Genomic DNA, 19605 nt, shown 5'->3' with positions numbered 1-19605 from the left:
TGCTACTCGTACTTGTCCTTTGTTCTTCCCCAGTAGCTCGGTGAGTGCTTTCTGACCTGGGGTCTCATCTTCCAGCACTATCTTGTGTTGCATTTTGGATACTCTGTTCACAGGGTTTTCATGGTAAGAGATATTCAGAGGTGGTTCACCATTACCTTCCTCTGAGTTTGGATGCATCTTAGTCTGGTGTCTCAGCTTTGACCATTCCGCCTTGGGTGCCCCTGCTAGAAGTCTAGCCTGTTGGTCTAGACTCCTGACGGCATTGCTCTTAGCTTCTTCAACACTCTTAAACCCCCTCACCATGTTAAGGTGTGCATCTGAGAGGGGATGGAGGCCCTACATACCAGCTTTCCATCTCTAAACCATATCTCCATGCAATAACACGGCTACTTCAAATCATGAGGCTGTAACAATTTCTTGTTACCTTTGTATGATGGCAATGCCTGTAAGAGTCAGGGTGATTTTGCTTCTTTTTATAGCTTACCGTAGCTGCTCAGCATTTACTGCTAAGACGCTCCAACTCTTTTAGTGATGTGATAATGTGACTGCACAAAAGGGCAAAAGTTAGTAACTAAAAGCAGGGAGAAATACAGCAGATCTCTCCTCAGGCTGCAGCTAAGATAAGCACATTTGCTTATGAAATCTCACTGGGATGAGGCAAGTTGTCCAGCCTGCCACATGCACATAGAAAGAAGAAGGAACTGAGGAAACTGCCTTATAGAGTCAGACCATTGGTCCATCTAGCTCAGTTTGTCAACACTCACTGGCAGTGGCTCTCCAGGATTTCAGGCAGGAGCCTCTCCAATCCCTATCTGGAGATGCTGTGGATGGAACTTAGGACTTCTGCATGAAACCAGATGCTCTATCACTGAGATATGAAAAATGGATCCTATACCAAAACATGTATGATCTAAAAGCAGTCAGAAAGGTTCACAGAAAGGCAAAGTGAATTTATTTATTTATTTGATTTATATCCCATCCTTCCTCCCAAAGGAACCCAGGGTGGCAAACGCATCAATAATAATAATAATAATAATAATAATAATAATAATAATAATAATAATAAATTTTAAATTCTAAAAACAGTTGAAAACAGTATTTCTATCAGTGATCTCAGGGTTGCCAGGAACAATGTATTTCAGCCATCAAATGCCAGGAAAAACAGGAATGCTTTTAAGTTCCTCCTGAAAATCAATAATGAGGGAGACAGACACACTTCACCAGTGAGGGCATTTCACAAATGGGAAGTGCCGCTGAAAAGGCCCTGTCAAAGATAAACACCAACTAGGCAGCCCCCAGTGGTGGCACCACCAACAAGGCCTCACTTGACAACAGTAGGATCCAAGATGGGTTGATATTGGGAAAGGTGGTCTTTATGTACTTGGGTTCTAAGCCATTTAGGGATTTAGATGTTAGTACTATCACCTTGAATCAGGTCCGGCAGCCAGTGCAGCACTTTCAAGACTGGTGACACATGGATCCATTGGGTTGCCTGAATTATCAGCCTAGAACTACATCCTCTGGACCATTTTCAAGGGCAGCACCACATACAGCACACTACAGGAGCATGGGCAACTGAGGCTAGGCTACCTCGGTTCAGGAATGACCATAGCTGGCAAGTCAGTCTAAACTGGGCATAAGCATTCCTAGCCACAGAATCCACTTGAGACTCTAGTGACAAGCTGGAATCCATGAATACTTCCAGACTACAAACCTGCTTCTTCATGGGGAGTATAACCCCTCTTAGAACAGGTCATACACCTAATTCCCAATGTGAATAAAGTCACATTGTAGGTTAGACGGTACAACTAGGAATTAGGCCCAGGGTATGGTCTGAAGCCACATGAGGCCACCATCTTGCTAAAGCTAAGCAGGTCTGGGTCTGATCAGTGCCTGGACAGGAGATCACCTGGGAATAACATATATGGCACCTTGAGTTCCTTGATGAAAGAAAGGTGGGATACAAATTTAAGAAAATAAAACTAAAAAAATAATTCTGTGCTACCCTGAATAACAGCCAAGTCTCCGATCAACATGTTCAGCACTCTGTGCATTTGTTTCCTTTCCAATAAAGTAGCATTTGGTAACACTGACCTTTTTCTGACTGTGCTTTTAGGGCATACATGTTTTGATATAGGATCCATTTTTCATAGCTCAGTGAAACACACATGTATGCTGTTTGAGATGTGTTTTAGAAGATGTGGAAACATCTAGCAAAAACAGGCAGATAGCTGACTCTTCTTTTAAGGGAAAAAGGAAAAGAAAGTGAAATAGTTAAAATGAAACCATAACATCTGAATCCTTTTATTTGCATATCTCAGTATCAATGCTACAGTTGGCATCATCCAATCACCACACAGAACTTCCCTTCCTTTAAGCAGCAAAATTCTCCTTGGACTTTTTGCAAAGCTCCAGAACAATTCTGTATGAATGTATTATTCACAAACACTCCCACCTCTCTGGCTTTTGTTTTCCTTAACTGGAGTAAATGGGAGGCTCTTCCAAATTTCCCAAAAAATACATGCTCCCCCCCCTTTTGCTCATATTGGAAAAAGAGAAAACACAGCAATAAAAAGTAAACAACTCTTCTGTTTTGAGTCCTCACTGGATGCACTGTGTCTGGGAGATCTACTCATATATATATGTATAATACAATCATGCATCTTAGAGGTCAAATAAAAAAATATTGATATTTATATTGAGCAACATTCCTAACTCCTGATCCAAAGAACACTGTGCTTACATCTGTTATATAGCTCAGAGACAATTGTGTGTGTGTGTTACAGTCTTTCTTGACCCTGTGCTGAGAAAAATTGTACCTGTCAAACTTTTCTCAATCATGAACTTTAATAGCAATAGAAACTTCAGTAACATGCAATGAAAAGTCTGTACACTATTTTACTTTGCTATCCTGTTAGTCTAATTTCAAGCAAAAGGCTTTCTCTTACCTTTCCCTTCTCAGTACTCTGCTCTCGTTTTCCAACATGGTTTCCCATGATGACCCTCAAGATTCTCCCAGAACTACAAACAAAAATGAAAGAGGAAAAAAGTCACAGCAATTCCAAAGTAAGCCAGTCAACTACAGTCTCTACCTCTACATACTCTAAGGCAAGGGTAGCCAATGTGATGCCCTCCAGATGTTGCTGGACTCCAACTCCCATCAGCCCCAGACAGCATGTCCAAAGGTCAAAGATGGTGGGAGTTGTAGTCTAACAAACATCTGGAGGGCACCACATTGCTTATCCCTGAATTAAGGATAGAATCCCATGGCATGGGGGAAGGAGAGGGAAGTGTTCGAAACTGGAGGCAGTGCTTTTGTATTATACAATGCCCTACTGGGCTCTGGCAATATATTCCCTACCATTGTCCCCAATGAGAGAGAAATAAAAGGGATTGCATTATGCCAGCTTCTGGGCTGGTGTAATTTTTGACCTGCTTTTGCTGGTGTACCTAGGTGATTTTTGTTCCTGAACTTAATGGTGTTAACAGGGAGCCCCCTTTAGATGGCCATGTGCATTACTTCAATTGTGAAGAAATGCAATTAACATTTCTCTTCTCTCCCTGTCTCAAGATAGAGCAACAAACAAACCCAAACATAAAACAGTTTGCCAACCCCGATTAAAACAAAATACACTGAGAAGGTGCAGTTTAAACTCGCTTAAAGCCCAGCACCATCAGGACAACACAAATAAAATTGAGTTTGCTTCTGCTGTCCTGATGCTAAACACATTTTCTTGGGATTAAGCACCATTTGTTGTAGAAAAGGATAATATATTTTTGAAGTTCAAAATAATAAAATGAGGATTTGTAACCATGTACATGCCCAGCTAGCCACCCTGACAATAAGATGGCTTTTTTAAAAAATTAAGAAGAAATGTCATAGTGTCAGCCTAAGTGGACCCAGGCATAGCATGCTGGTCCAGGAGCCGTCGCAGGCCTGTCTGCCATCATTTTGGCCCCAGTGACCAGCTCTGGCTGCACCACTGCCCATTTTGGGGGCATGTCAAGGGCCTGGAAGACTATGGATCCTGGCCCTCCCATGGCATGCCCCCAGCATACCTCCCTTTGGGGCATACCAGTCCTTGAGCTGCAACACTGGTAGGGTCAGGGTCACCTCTACAGATGCACAAAACTCAACAGATTTGCAATATTTACACACAATATTTTCAACCACTGTTGAAGCACCTAGACCATATGATGGTTACTTCAATAGTGGTTGAAACCATCACACAAAGTATCACACATAGGTAAGTAGCAAAATTAACCACATACACTGACCACCAGGATTCACTTTTCTTACCTCCTCTACTCCCCACTTCTTAATACTGAATTGGATTGCCTCAAACTAGAAATGTGTTAGAATAATGCCCTCAATTAATTTAGCTTCTTGCAATGCTCACAACACATAACCTGCAAACATTACTGGCCTATCCTTATGGTGCAAAGTGCTATCTTGCCACTCTGTCTGTGAGATTACAAACACACTGTACCAATAGCCATGCATGATGTAAACTAAATACCACCACACACATGAAACAGACAAGAATTAGCCACATGCATACAAAGTGTTGTACTGTATAAAATTTGTCACTCAGTGCTCATATATTAACAGAAAGAAAATTGGAACTTGCAATTTGATGTCAGGTGTTGTTTTTAAGCTCTGGCCTCATTATTCTGCACAGGTCATCATCCCTCTTCCATCAACGACAGTGACAGAGTTGTGTAAATAAGCATATGCCTGTTTTACCTGCATAATTTTCTCTTATCACAGAACTCTGCATTTCTCAGTACATATAGCCCTATTAGGGACTTAAAAGCTGGTGACTTTCTGGTACTGTCCTTGCCTACTACATTAGTGTAGTAGGTACAATGCACATGAGCTACAGCAAGCTCGAGTGAAGCCTTTTGCTCTTCGCCTTTCTCCTGGGAAGCCAGAAGGAGGACTTCATTGGCATTTACTTTCAGTTCCTCCAGTATCAGCTTGTCATTGCATGGGAACTAGAGATTGTGATTTATTACAAACTCTGGTTAGTTACACAAGTCATTTTTATAACCAACTGTGTGAAACTGGCTTATTTTGAAACTGACCAGAGTTTGTGATGAACTATGATACTGGTTTTCATGCAACAGGAAGTGGAGATAAAGAGAAACAACAAGTAAACACTGGCAAAGTCCTTCTCCTTGGAGAAGCAAGTCTGAGAGCTCAAGACTGTGCACGTAGTGCTAAATCAGGGGTGGAGAACCTGTGGCCCTCCAGATGCTATTGGACTACAAATCTCATCACCCCTGATCATTGGCTACAGTAGTGACAGCGGTGGGACTTGGGAGTCAAACAAAACAAAACAGAAAAACAATGCAGCCATTGTACCACAACTGTGGTACATTCCACAACTGAAGCATGGACTGATAAACCACTGTTCTGCAAACCATAACGAAACAGCAACAAGCCATGGTATGTGGTCTTTTAAAATTATAATCTCTCTGTTTGGCTTTATTTTTTAAACTTTAGTTGCAGACTGGAGCAAACTGTGATAAAACACAAGAGCAGCACATAGCTCAAAGATAATTATGGGGTATGAAACATATGGTTAGTATAACATATTGCATATGGTAGGAAGATACATTTATATGGTTTTCACAGTAAAACAGAGGTGCATCAATCCAAGACTACTGAATGATATAGGTTACCATTCAGTTCAAGACTCACTTATTTCTGACAAGAATTAATTCCCTCCCCCCGGGGGGGGGGCGATGAGAGTGCTGTATACAGTAGTGATCCATCATGACTAATACAGCCATTTTACTGCGCATAATCTGATACCTTGCTGCTTGGGGCTCATGTGAGTTGTAGTGCTAAAGATCTAGAGGGTACCAGGCTGGCAAAGGCTAGTTTACAAGAAGCATTACCCTGTGCCATAGCCATTTGGAGGGTGAGTGGGAAGCTTTTGTTATCCGGTTTCAGTGATATTTAATGACGTCTTTTCATCATTAAAAAAAAGTCCTCAGCACTTCTAACTGTGGAGATATAAGGAAATGCATGTAAACTACTCAATTTCTCATGAAGAAATAAGACAATAAAAGTTCTTTAAAATATATTAGGTTCCCTGTATTTACGTTCTGACTGTTCTGCAATAATTCTAATACTGAATGCCCAGCTATGTCCTAGGACCACAATAATAGGACAAGAGCCTATAAATCAAGGGTTCAATGGCAGCTGCAAGTACAGAGTGTTGGCTCAATAAAAAAATAAAAAATAAAATCTGAGGGCTTCATATGTTAACTTCAGTTTAGATATACACTAAATTTTGTTTAAACTGTTCACCAGGGTTGGAGAACCTGTGTAAGGTGCCCATGTTTCCTACTTTATAGGACAGACCTCTACTTGAATATGCCCTCTGTTTGAAGGATTATCCTGAGCCTGGCTGAAAGATAGAGAACTGTCACAAGGAAGGGCAGGAGCCTTGAAATTGCCCATTAACAGTTAGGACCTGGGCTGCTGACTGGGCAGGCACACAGGACACCTGGTCACAGACTAAGGTGAGATGTATTGCATTTCTACTGAAATTAGAGTGAATATTTCTCTATCTTTATATATTTTCTGATTTTATGGTTGTTTTACCTTTTGTATCTCTTTTATAACCTCACTGAACATTGCTTGGAAACCATAGTATTAAGCGGTATATAAATTGTTGAAATAAACAAATAAAATGCACATGCAATTTTTTTGCCTGTGTCCCCGCCTCCTTTAAAAAAAAGGTGATGCAAAGGTGATCCTCAAGAATGTTGTTGGGACTCCAACTCTCATCAGCCTCAGTCAACATGGCCAATGATCAAGGGTGGTGGGAGTTATAATCAGCAACATCTGGAAGGTTACAGGGTCACTGTGGAGCAGATTTGTTCAATGAAGCAGCCATGTTTACTGCCACACGATGCACAGAATGTTCTGGAGAGTTTTAAGTTGCTTGCACAATGACTCACTCAAAAGCCTAAATAGCCGTTTTAAATTAAATATTAATGGTGCATGCCATCCAGCTGCAAATTATTCAGGTGAATTTTCTGAATTCCATTCATCCCCAAAATCTGACTGCTAAATGTTAGTGTGACTGATTAATATAATTTACCCACTAATAAACCACAAACCACTTCTGGGAGTTGGCAGACAAGAAGAAATAAAGATCAATCAAGAGCAGTTAACTCCCACTCTTTATAGCATACAGAAGTGCTATTAAAACATCAATACCTTGAAAGCAGTTGGCAGTACATGAAGAATTGTGCCAGTTTTACTGGCATTTAACTACTTCCAGTAAAGTTTTTAAAGGCTATGCTCTCCACAGTGACCAAAAATAATGCTGATTATCTGAAATTTTATGGAATCCTGAGAGAAATGGGCCACTAAAAAACAGCTGGCATGTTCTTGAGAGTGAGTGAGAGGAAAGCAGGGACAGAAAGGTACGTCATTCAGAAGGTCAGAGAAAACAAAAACAGATAGCAAACAGAAGGCAAGCAGTATCACAAATGCATTTATCTGGAGCAGTTATTTCATTGGGGGAATTTGTTAAAATCATGTCAGCAAAATGGCACAATCTTTCATGTACTGCCAACTGCTTTCAAAATATTAATGTTTAATCGCACTTCTGTATACTATAAAAAGTGGGAGCTAACTGTTCTTGATTAATCTTAATTTTTTATTTCCTGCCAACTTCTAGGAATAGTTTTTCACTTATTAGTGGGTAAATTATATTGCTCAGCCACACCAACATTTAGGTTTTGTTATAGCTTAGCTGGTTAACTTAGCGGTTAACTGTGTGAGCAAGAAAGACCCTACTGCTAATCTCAGCTAACCTTCAACAAGCTGATGGTACATCTTAACTCCCCACATCTACAGTTTAGGAATAATTATATTGGTCTTCCTTAATATTGCTTGTATTAATGATTACTGAGATCATGTATATCAATATCTATCATCCCTGACCATTGGTCATGGTGGCTGGTGGTGATGGATGTTGGGAGTCCAACAACATCTAAAGGGCACCATGTTGGCTATACCTGATGAATGTGCACCACGTTAAGACTTGAAATGCAATATATATACATGTTAAGTATAATCATCTAAAGCAGGGATGAAGAATGTGTGGCCCTCCAGGTATTGCTGGACTTCAACTCCCAACAGCCCCAGTCTGCATGGCCAATGATCAGGTATAATAAGAACTGTAATTCAACAAGAATCTGAAGGCCCACAGCTTCCCTATACCTATCTGAACACATCAATATTAATATCATCCACTAACTAAAACAATCTCATGTCTCTTTATCACTACATGTCTCCAGATAAAATCACCAGCCACAAAGCTCATGAACTCCAATGCTTAAAAAGAAAACATTATGGAAATTATTGTTTCACCCAAGAACACACCCAGCTGGCTAGCAGACGCACACTCAAAGCACAGAATCCTTCCAAGATCATTCTGAAATGTATGCATGCTATCCAGCAAGCTATTCCAAAGCTATTGTGAAAGCAAGCTACAAACATCTTGATCTCCAAGATGTATTACCCTTTCTCATCATTTTTACTCTCTTTTATCTAAACAAAGTATTCTTACTAGAGAAGTAAACAATCTCTTGTCAAAAACTGTGAAGTGAATTTTCTTTTTCAATGAGGCAATGTTTTCACCCCAAATTCTATTATTTTATTATTGGGTGGATAAACTATATCCAGATGTAATTCAGATTACATGCCAATTATATGACTAATTAAAACCAGATGTTTCAGTTTTCCAGTGGAAACCACTGGATTGTATACATGTAATCAATTTAAAAGCAACTTAGAACAAGTCATCTGACAGTACAGGATTGAGCACAGGAGTAGCACTGATGGTCCATGGGCCAGATGGTTCTCTGAGGAGAAAAGCAGGGCTCTTTCCCTGCCTACTTCTCCCCTCCTGCAGCAGGGATACAAAGGCCACATTCACACCATACATTTATTCCACTTTAAACAGTCATGGCTTTCCCCAAAGAATCCTGGGAAGGATAGTTCATGAAGGGTGCTGAGAGTTGTTAGAAGATCACAAAGCTACTATTCTCAGAGCAGTTTAACAATCAATCCCTCTTCCCAGGAACTATGGGAATTGTAGCTCTGTGAGGAGAATAGGAGTCTCCTAACAACCCTCAGGACCGTTCATGAACTACCCTTGCCAGGATTCTTTAGGGAAAACCATGACTGTTTAAAGTGGAATAAACATATAATGTGAATGTGGTCAGCACAAGGAGAAAACAGACCAAGATTTAGCAGATGTGAATCAAAAGCCCGGTGCTGTAAGAAGACAAAATGAAGGAAGTTTTTGAAAACAGCTGAGGGTCATAACATCACAAACAAGAGCTCTGCTGGGTCAGCATAAGGCCCATCTAGTTCAGCATCCTGTTCTCACAGTGGCCAACTGGAAGCTTGCTAACCAGACCCGAGTGCAACAGCACTCTTCCCACCTGCAATTCCCAGCAACTGGCTTTCGGGGCATACTGCCTGTGACAGTGGAGGAAGAACACAGCCATTGGGCTGGTAGATATTATCAGTTTTATCCTCCATGAATTTGTCTAATCCTCTTTTAAAGCCATCTAAGCTGTTACTACATCTTGTGAGAACGAATTCCACAGTTTATGTGCTACATGAAGAAATACTTTCTTTTATCCATCCTGAATCACCCAGCATGCAGGAGAAGATGGTAGGAGGGGATAGAAGGCGATTCTAGTATAATGGGGTTTGTATTCAAGGCTCATTACAGTCTACTTGTTCCATCTAGGCCATAATGGCTGTATTGGATTTAACACATAACAGGGGTCACCAACTTTTTTGGGTCAAGGGTCATATGTGCAAATTAGGGAAACTGTTGTGGGCACTACATACACACAACCATACACACTTTTATATATGCACTGTAACCACATATGCACAGCCACACATACACACTGACTGCTAGCAATTAAGCTTGAAAGAAATGTTTGCTGTATTCCCCAAGCCCTCCCTCCCCCCTCTCTCCCCCTCCTTCCTCCCCCCTTTCTCCCCCTCCCCCCTCTCTCCCCCTCCCCCCCTCTCTCTGTGAAGATCACCACCAAACTTGAAAAGGCCTTCCATAGGAGTCAAAAAAAGTTGTTTTTTCAAAGTCTAACTGTAGCGGAGAAGAAACAATTGCAGGAGAGGGCGCAGTTGGGCTCTCCGCTTGCAATTTGCCTTGAAACAAGCTTTCTCTTGGCTTCAATAAAAGGCTTCTTTCAAACCTAACTGCATTGAGGGGTAGTGTTTTTGGTCCGCATGGAGGCAGGGTCATAGGGTCCATTGTAATTAGGCTTCTTTGTAGCCAATAGAAGGCTTTTTTCAAGCCTAATTGCAGCATCAGCGAAGGGGGTGGTAATACTTCTCTCCCCAGCTGCAGGTCACCCCAATGAAATCAGTCCTCTTCCATGTAATTAGGCTTCAAAGAAGCCTTCTATTATAGTGGACAGAAGGCTGCTTGAATTCTGATTGCTGTGCAAGGGGGTGTTGACAGGAGGGGACACAGCTGGGGAGGAAAGTATTATTCCTTCCTCCCCAGCTGTGCCCCCCCAATCGCTTCACCCGCACTGCAATTAGGCTTGAAGAAAGTCTTCTATTGGCTAATTTCAGCATGGGGGTGGCATCCTACAGGCTCCAGGGAAGGCCTCTGCAGGTGCATGGTTTAGCATTATAAGAACAAGCCACAGTGAACTTCAGGCCCATGCTTCCCCCACCCTTGCATACCTACAAAGAAAATATTGGAGGCTTCCACTTCCTTTTTAGATTAACTGTTGTTTAGTGTGTCATCTGAATCCTAAACTGTGGTTAATCTTAAATGTGATTTGTGGAAAGTCAGCTTGATATGTTTTGGTTTGAAGTTGCCCTGTTTCAACAAACCACAGCTAAGATTAACCACAGCTTTGCTACAATCCTATGGACATACATCTGGAGCAAGCCCACAAACTCAATGGGACTTATTTCCGAGTAAGCATGCTTAGGATTGTCCTGTTTGTCTAGGTTTGACTGTCAACCAAAGGAGCATTTAAACCAAAATGAAAGTGAAAGCTTCCAACTACCATTTAGCAGCCGTACTGGAGGAGGGAGTGTGGAAGCTTGCAGCTAATTTTCATAACTTTAAACCAAGGTAATGTTATGTCCAAATGAGGGCAACAAAATTAATTAGGCAGACTTGAGCACCAAAACAGCTTTTATTTTCAAGCCATACTTCAGTTTTCCTCATATTTCCATGCAATTTCTAATCAATTCCTTATTCTCCACTTAATCTGCAATTACAAATTACACCACCACTCTACACTATATCTGTGCCAGATAAATCCCCTTGCATAACACTTATGGTTAACGATACATGGGGATAGCAATGGTATGGTTTAGTGTTAACTTGACTGATTGCCTCTCAAGAACATGCCAGCTTAACATTAACCATGATTTATCTTATGTCCAAAAAATACAAACCATATTGTAAACTTGTTGGTTTGACCTATGGTTTATTTTAACAAGCCAGGATCAAAACTGCTTCCAAGTTCTTCCTTGTTTTCACACCAGAGAAGGAGAGATGAAGGGGAAGTACACTCATGCTAATTCACATAACACTAAACATTGGTTAGGGTTATATTCGAAATGGGCCACTGGGATGCTTTCCTAGCAATATCAAATAAATTCAGCTCTTCAATTCAAGAACACAAAAACTCAAAGTAGAGCATCTTCAATCCCCACCCTCCCTCATCACCAATCCAGTGTGTGTTTCCAACTGTCTCTTCACCCTTTCCCAATCTAGAAACACTTCTTCCAGCAGCCCTATTCAGGTGCTCCACTTGGCATTTTTTTATTTATTATATCTATATTCTGGCCTTTCTTCCAGCACCATTTTCAGCCATCATTTAATGATACAAACATTGACAAAGCTTGTATCTTCACCAGTGGAGCTCATTTAGAAAACAGTTTATAAATCAGAGACGTGCCAAAGAAGGATAGTTTCTGTCAATCATTTGTCCTTCTGCACACAGGTCTGTTTTTCCCATATGGTTTCAGAGGAGGAATGACTGTTACCATAAATAGGCATAAATGGGAGAGATAAGAAAAATATTTCTGAAGTATGGTTCCCACCTGGCCTGATTGAAACCAGTTTAACCAGTCTTTATGCTTCCTGGACATGCTCTTTTAGCTTAACCACAGCTGTGCTCAGTTATCAAATATTACACTTAAATCAATCTTGCAAGTCAGCCGTAGCCATATCCTCCCCTTTCAGCCAAGGTGGCATGAGCTCCTGTGAAGCCAGCATGAAATAACACCTGTCCAAAAGAGTATCCAACATATTTCGTATTCTTAAGGAGTAGTTATGCTAGTCTGTTGCAGACAATATCATCATCATCTCTGAAGAGTTATTTATTTATTAGATTTCTTGCCTGCCCTTCACCATAAGATCCCAGGGCAGGTTGCAACAATAGAATATAGAATTATACAGGCAAGTAAAACTATTCCATTGATGTACCCATGACTGGTGATGAACTTCCAGAACATTTTTAGTCGTTAATCATCCCCCAAATGATCCATTCTCTTTTTCTATATTTCCACACATACCTAAATAAAATTGGCAATAATTGAGATGTAAACACCCAGGAGGGCCAGTATCCCAGAACATCTTTAGCCCTCCAGCACATACATCTCCATTCTTTCTCCATCACTAGGCACTTCTGAACAAATGAGTCCCAAAAGAGTGGGGATGGGAAGCGTTTAAGGTTTATTATGCATAAACTATCATGGACTCGGGTCCACTTTGTACATCTGACAAAGAGGGCTTTGAATTAACCTTCTATCATGATACAATGATAGTCTTTCAGTTGCCACAAGACCCCATGTGGGTCAGTATTAATTCAATATGGCTACCTCTGGAATTAGTCCAAAGCTGAAACGCATGCCATGATCCTAAGCAGGATTTCACATTTTCTTACACCATGGAGAACATGTCATAGCCTTGAAGGTTAGTTCAAACATCTACATACTCAACACATAAGTTTGCCACATTTGATAACCTTTATGACCATGAACCAACTACATTGAAAAAAGCATTGCATTTGGGATGGCATGAGATGATGGGAAAATTCTATGATGTTTGAATCTTTAACAGCACATTCACACTTGCATGTCACCACTTGGTGTTGCAGTCATCATGTGATAAACATTCATGTGTGAAACAGCCTAATGAAACGTTAAAAGAATCATTTATTCCAGCGTGCCTTCTGAAGCATGCCCATGCTGAAATCAGTTAAAAATTAATGAAATGTATTCTTTATTGAAAAATGGAAATGGACTGACTTCAAGTCGATCCCGACTTATGGTGACTCTATGAATAAGGTTTTCATGGTAAGCGGTATTCAGAGGGGGGTTACCATTGCCTTCCTCTGAGGCTGAGAGGCAGTAACTGGCCCAAGGTCCCAGTGAGCTTCATGGCTGTGTGGGGATTCGAACCCTGGTCTCCCAGGTCATAGGTCCAACACCTTAAGCACTACACCACACTGGCTCTCCTTTACTTTATTACAGCATGGTTATGTGGCAATGAATTAGCTAACACATATCATTAGCATTTAACTATTTTGTTACACAAACAACTAGAATCAGGTTATATCTACAGAGACTTTGCAGATGTTACAGTCATCATTTCAAATGGATGCCTTTACTAACACTTTCCAAACCACAAATACTTCATATAGTTGCATGGTATGCCATTTCATATTTTTAGAGAAGCATCTCTCATGTGTCTCAGACACATCAGAAAGTAACTACTTAAAGAACAAATTACAGAACGAAATTGAGAAATTTATACATTCCTATTACAGAATTATCATTCTTTCCTTTTCTATGAGCTAACTAGAAAGTCACAGTCTTTCAGCCTAACCAGCTTGTTAAGATCCTAAGGCTTGTTTGGAGGCTAAGATTGCACCCTGCTTTCCTGGGAGTAAGTCCTAATGAACTCAATGGGACTTATCTCCAAGTAAATATGGATAAGACTGCTACATAAACTGTACCCTTGAGCTCCTCAGGAAAAGGGATTTGGGAGCCAGATTTGATTACAAGAGCTAGATTTCAACCAGGTTTCAAATCACCACTAAGCAATGAAGCAAACGGAATAGCCTTAGACAGGCCCCTCTAGTCTCTATCTTGCAGAATTATTGTGAGAACAGATGGGATGGCCCCAAATATACCATCCTAAGCCCCTTGAAAGAAGGCCAGGATACAAATGTGATTATTTAATAAACAGTTCTAAACATAAAAAGTTAGAGGATACTTTAGAACAAAATACTAGTTACAACAGTAATGCACAAGCACTGTAAACAGAACAAAATTACAGTGCAGAAACCTTCACAAAACATTTTTTTAATAAAGAGATTGTTATTAACTAAGTTGCATTGTAAAAGCAAAGTCAACCTTAGTGATTTATATGCCATCTATCTGAGCAGGTGGTTGAGCATAGCATGATCATTGCACATATAGCCCTCCATGTGGGCTGCTTACTGGGTGTGAGATGTTATGCGCATGATGGGCAGGATGTGGGGGTACACCACTCCTCCACCATGTGTATTGTGGCAACTGGCATATTACTCACCAGGATCTATTAGATCCCTGCCAGTGACAATGTCACCATAAGATTTTCCATGATGCCCCAATTTTCAAATTTCTCACACTGACAAGCGGTTGAGAAAACCTCATGGCAATACAAGTAAACCAGAGCACCAATATCCAGAAAACAGGAGCAATACAGTAATACCTCGCATTAACGTACTCAATGGGACCAGAGTGAGTACATAAACCGAAAATATCCTTAAAGTGAAGCACTACCTTTTAAAACTTTTTACCTCTCCTTCATGTGGAGCCTCAAAGCCCCGCGCTAAAACCTCTGCTGCTGCGCTGCCGCGCCTCTCAGTTGATCGCGATCGCACCTCCCAGCTGATTTGCGGTGGCACGATCATGTCTATTTCCACCCCCACGCGCTAAAGCCTCTGCTGCTGCGCTGCGTTTCTGGAGAAATACAGGCATATGCAGCATGTATGTTATAGCGAGGCGACTTTAAGTGAAGTGACATTAAGCGGGGTATGCCTGTAGTTTAGTATATTAGCCAGCACAATGTAGCAGCATTTATACATCTATTATTCTTTCCTGTAAAAGCTTTGTACCTTACCTTTTTGGTCCTTAAAAGGGGCCCACAGGTAGGACACACTGAAATCTAAGATCATAAAACCATTAAAACAGGAATCAGCACATTAGAACAAAAGTGTCTAGTTTTTTTGGGGAGGGGGTGTGGGGAAATTCAGTACATACTTAACACCTGGAGAAATAAACTGTCTTAACAATTGTAAGAAACTCCATTAAGAAATGAGGTCAACCACGCTTCTCTGGGGAGACAGTTCCACACAGCCTGGGTGCCAGTACTGTTATCAAAAAGGCCTGCTCTTGTGTGACCACCAAATATGCCTCTGACAGTCAAGGAACACAGAGCTAGGTCCCAGATATTGAACACCCATTCATGTGGGAGGCGGCAGCCCATCAAGTATCTCAGACCCAAGCTATTTAAGGCTTTATACGTAAATCCTGAAATCAAATGGAAGCCAGTGCAGATCACACAAAACAAGAGTAATAGCTCCACAAAGCAGGCTCCAGAGATTTTGCACCAGCTGTAGTTTCTGAACCCTTTTCAAAGGCTGCCCCACATAGACTATACTGCAGCAACCCAACATAAATCTAACCAAAGCATATGTGATCATGGCCAGATAAGGAGTTCAGAAGTATATGTGAAGCTATTTTTCACAAAGCTTACATTTAATCTGAATCATTGTTACAGTTGATCTTCTCACTGTAGCAAATTATTTATGTGTCGTTCAAAATCTCTCTGCAAACTTGCAATTTCTTGAGATTCAGGACACACAAAAGAAAATAGTGCATGGTTAATTTATGGAATTTGCTGCTGTAAGATGTGATGGCATCTAGTTTAGATGATGTTCAAAGGTGACCAGACACACTTGTGGAAGATACAGCTGTCAATGGTACTTAGTCATGGTGGCTATGTGCTACATTCAGGTTTAGAGACTGCACAGATGTGAATGCCAATTGCTGGGGAGCAACAATGGGGAAAGGCTATTACTTTTGTGACCGGTTTGTGGGCTGCCCAAGGTGTATTTTGTTGGCCATTGTGGAAAACAAGTTGCAGCACTAGATAGGCTTTTGGCCTGATCCAGCAGGGATTTTCTTAAGTGCTTAGTTTGTTCTGTATGAGTGAGGCTGCATTTCCATACACACTTAGCAAGCAGTAAGTCTCCTAGGATTCAAAGGAACTTGCATCTCACCAGATGTGAATAGAATTGCACTGTAAAGACAGTTTTCCAGATTCTAGTCTGGAACCATAACACTATCTGGGGATGCAAGGATGTGCTTTCATTATGATAATTTAATCCTTGTTTTCTTGGGAAATAGCCAGTCTGTAATTGCTTATTATAAACACTGTCCATTCATCAGTTAACAAATGCTCACTTTATTAGTTATTCATATATGAGCTAGTAGGCAATTAAAACATTTTAAAATTTTGTTTTCTCATGGTGTTATTACACAACAATTTATGACACTTCTTATGGAATAATAATGACACGGAATGGTATTTTTTAATTGGCTTTTACAAAAAAAAGAGTCAGACTAGAACTAACCACATGAGTTCCTGTTTGCTGCACTGTATGAGAACATGTAATTGCTTGGTACCTATGCAAAGTCACACCTCTTTGGTGCACTTCCTTTTTCACAGTGTGATTCAGACAAACCATTTAGTTTCATCTGCCTTATGCTAAAAACACTCCGAACAGGATGTTTTGATTAAAGCCTCTGAAATACAAAATATAGATTTTTCTCAAATGTTCATTTAGCTTACAAGTGTATAAAGCCTTTGGGGAAAGATTTGAAAAGCTCATGTATTTAATTAAGTGAAACTGAAAACTTTTTAAAAATGTATTTGTGAATGTTTAGCCTCTATGGCCAAAAAGACTGAAGGCTGATTCAAAAGACAAAATAGTCATCACTTACATTGTGGCTATTCTAATATTCTATTCCAATATTCTAATATATTCTATTCTAAATAAAGCCCATCAACACCTACTGGCTTTGAATTTGACTCCCAAGAATCTGTCCAATCTGCATCTGAAAGAATGATGAAGTTGGAAGGGACCTCAAAGGTTATCTAGCTAGCCCAACCCCAACTCAAAGTAGGAAATCTGCTGCTACAGCATCCCTGACAAAAAGCATGTGAGGAGGGGGAGGAGTTCCCAGTCAGTGGGCATAGCTGTTGGGGCTAGCTAGTATCCAAAAGTGATGGATACAAGAAAGGATGCAATCTCCAAATTATGAAGTAACCATTATAGCCCAATTTAGAGCTCCAAATACACTTTGATAAACATGTGGATGGTAGATAGATGTATTGATGCTTCTGGTGAAACAGCATCTTAAGTGCATATGGATGGAGCTGCCTCTCAAGAACACTTCCTCACTCACTTCAATTGAACTCTCAGCTCCATAACAGAACAAATGTAAAAGCCCTCCTCTGTAGAGGGGGAGGTCCATGTACTCAATGGAGCTTCTACACCTGCAAGAAATTGTAATAAAATGATACCTAAGAGTAGTTATTGGATCAATTTTTATCTAGCATTGCCCCCTGCAAGATCACTTTCACAGCCACTTTTACTTCTGTTCAAAAGCATCAATGCATCTCCTGATCCAGGAGGCAGCTATAAGGTTGGGAAGCCAAAATCAGGTAAACAGCATTCAAATCAAGTTACGGTGGAGTAGGGGGAGTCACCTTGATTTCTGTAGTGACAGAATATTCTGAATAAAACTAATGCATTTTTTATAATGCACATTTATACGAATACAGATTTGGAAACAGGAATGGGAAATATTCCACAGAACTATTATCATATCTCCATTTTGAACTAAAGTGCTGAGTAAAATGTTCTCTACACAGCTATATTTGGAAAAAATGAGAAAGGGTACATAATTTGGAAAGAGTACACAGTTTAAAATCATTATCTCTATTAAATACTTTCACAATAACAGCTGGGATTCAGACACTGGTGACTGCTGTTGATGGAAATTGTTATTTTTCTTTTGTACTATATTTCTGTAAGTTTAAATTTTTGCTAATACTGTTATATAGACATCATTAAAAATTAAAAGTAGAACCGAAGGACGGGGAGGTGGGGTTGCTGTGGTCTATAGGAGTTCTTTCTCACTCACCAAGCACCCTGTCCAGGTGTCGACTGGTTTGGAGTGTCTCCACCTTGTGCTGGGCCAGAGAGACAGACTGGGAATTTTGTTGGTGTACCGCCCACCCTGCTGCCCAACAAATTCCCTAACTGAGCTGACAGAGGTAGTCTCGGAGGTATTGCTGCGGTCCCCTAGACTATTGGTACTGGGGGACTTCAACATCCATGCCGAGACTGCTCTATCTGGGGCGGCTCAGGACTTCATGGCCTCCATGACAACCATGGGGCTGTCTCAGGTTGTTACTGGCCCAACGCATGTGTCGGGACATACTCTTGATTTGATCTTCGCCACTGGACATGGAGATGGTGATCTGGTGGTTGGGGTTTTTTCATCTACCCCATTGTCATGGACAGATCACCGCTTGCTGAAGTTTAGGCTCACAGCGACCCTTTCCCTCTGCAAGGGTGGGGGACCTATTAAATTGGTCCGCCCCCGGAGACTAATGGATCCTGAGGGTTTCCAAAGGGCTCTGGGGGATTTCCCGACTGAGAAGACTGGCGCTCCTGTCAAAGCCCTGGTCGGATTGTGGAATACGGAGATGACCCGGGCGGTTGACACGATCGCTCCCATGCGCCCCCTCCTATGTAGAGCTCATACAGCTCCATGGTATACCGTGGAGCTGAGAGTGATGAAGCAAGAGAGGAGGAGGCTTGAGTGCAGATGGAGGCGAACTCCTGACGAATGCAATTATGCCTTGGTGAGTGCCTCTTCTAAGCGGTATATAGTAGCGGTGAGGGCAGCAAAAAAGAGATATTTTGCTGCCACAATTAAGGCATCTCCCGCCCGGCGGAGCTCTTTAAAATCGTATGAGGGCTTTTACATTCTGGCCCTCGGGACATCATAGATTCATCTGTAGCCCGCTGTGATGAGTTCGCGAGGCACTTCCAGGATAAGATCGTATCCATTCGCCGGGACTTAGACTCCAATATTATGGCAGTGGGATCTAATGAAGCATCCAGAACACGGTCTTGTCCTTGTTTATTGGATGAGTTTCAGTCTGTACAGCTTGAGGATGTTGACAAGATCCTTGGACTGGTGCGGGCGACCACATCTGTGCTGGACCCTTGCCCCTCTTGGCTGGTGAAAGCTGGCAGGACCGGAACCGCTGGCTGGGCCAAGGAGATAATAAACGCCTCTCTGAGAGAGGGAGTGGTCCCTGACTGCCTAAAAGAGGCGGTTGTGAGACCGCTACTGAAGAAACCCTCTTTGGACCCAGATAACCTGAACAATTATAGACCTGTGGCGAATGTTCCGTTCCTGGGCAG

General features: G+C 41.3%; 1 protein-coding gene across 6 annotated transcripts in view; it reads right to left on the bottom strand.

Moving 5' to 3' along the window:
- MBP (myelin basic protein) overlaps positions 1–19605 on the bottom strand; it is a 206753-nt gene that overhangs the window by 161483 nt on the left and 25665 nt on the right. For all 6 annotated transcript variants that reach the window (XM_061594145.1, XM_061594171.1, XM_061594181.1 and 3 more), the window contains one exon: positions 2949–3021. In XM_061594145.1, the coding sequence (XP_061450129.1) occupies positions 2949–2996 (48 nt within the window). In that variant the 5' untranslated portion in view covers positions 2997–3021. The remainder of the gene's footprint in view (positions 1–2948; positions 3022–19605) is intronic.

Source organism: Rhineura floridana, chromosome 1, assembly GCF_030035675.1.
Source record: "Rhineura floridana isolate rRhiFlo1 chromosome 1, rRhiFlo1.hap2, whole genome shotgun sequence".
Lineage (NCBI taxonomy): Eukaryota > Metazoa > Chordata > Lepidosauria > Squamata > Rhineuridae > Rhineura > Rhineura floridana.
The sequence above is the reverse complement of the archived record's forward strand: the minus strand, read 5'-3'. Positions and strand labels throughout refer to the sequence as shown.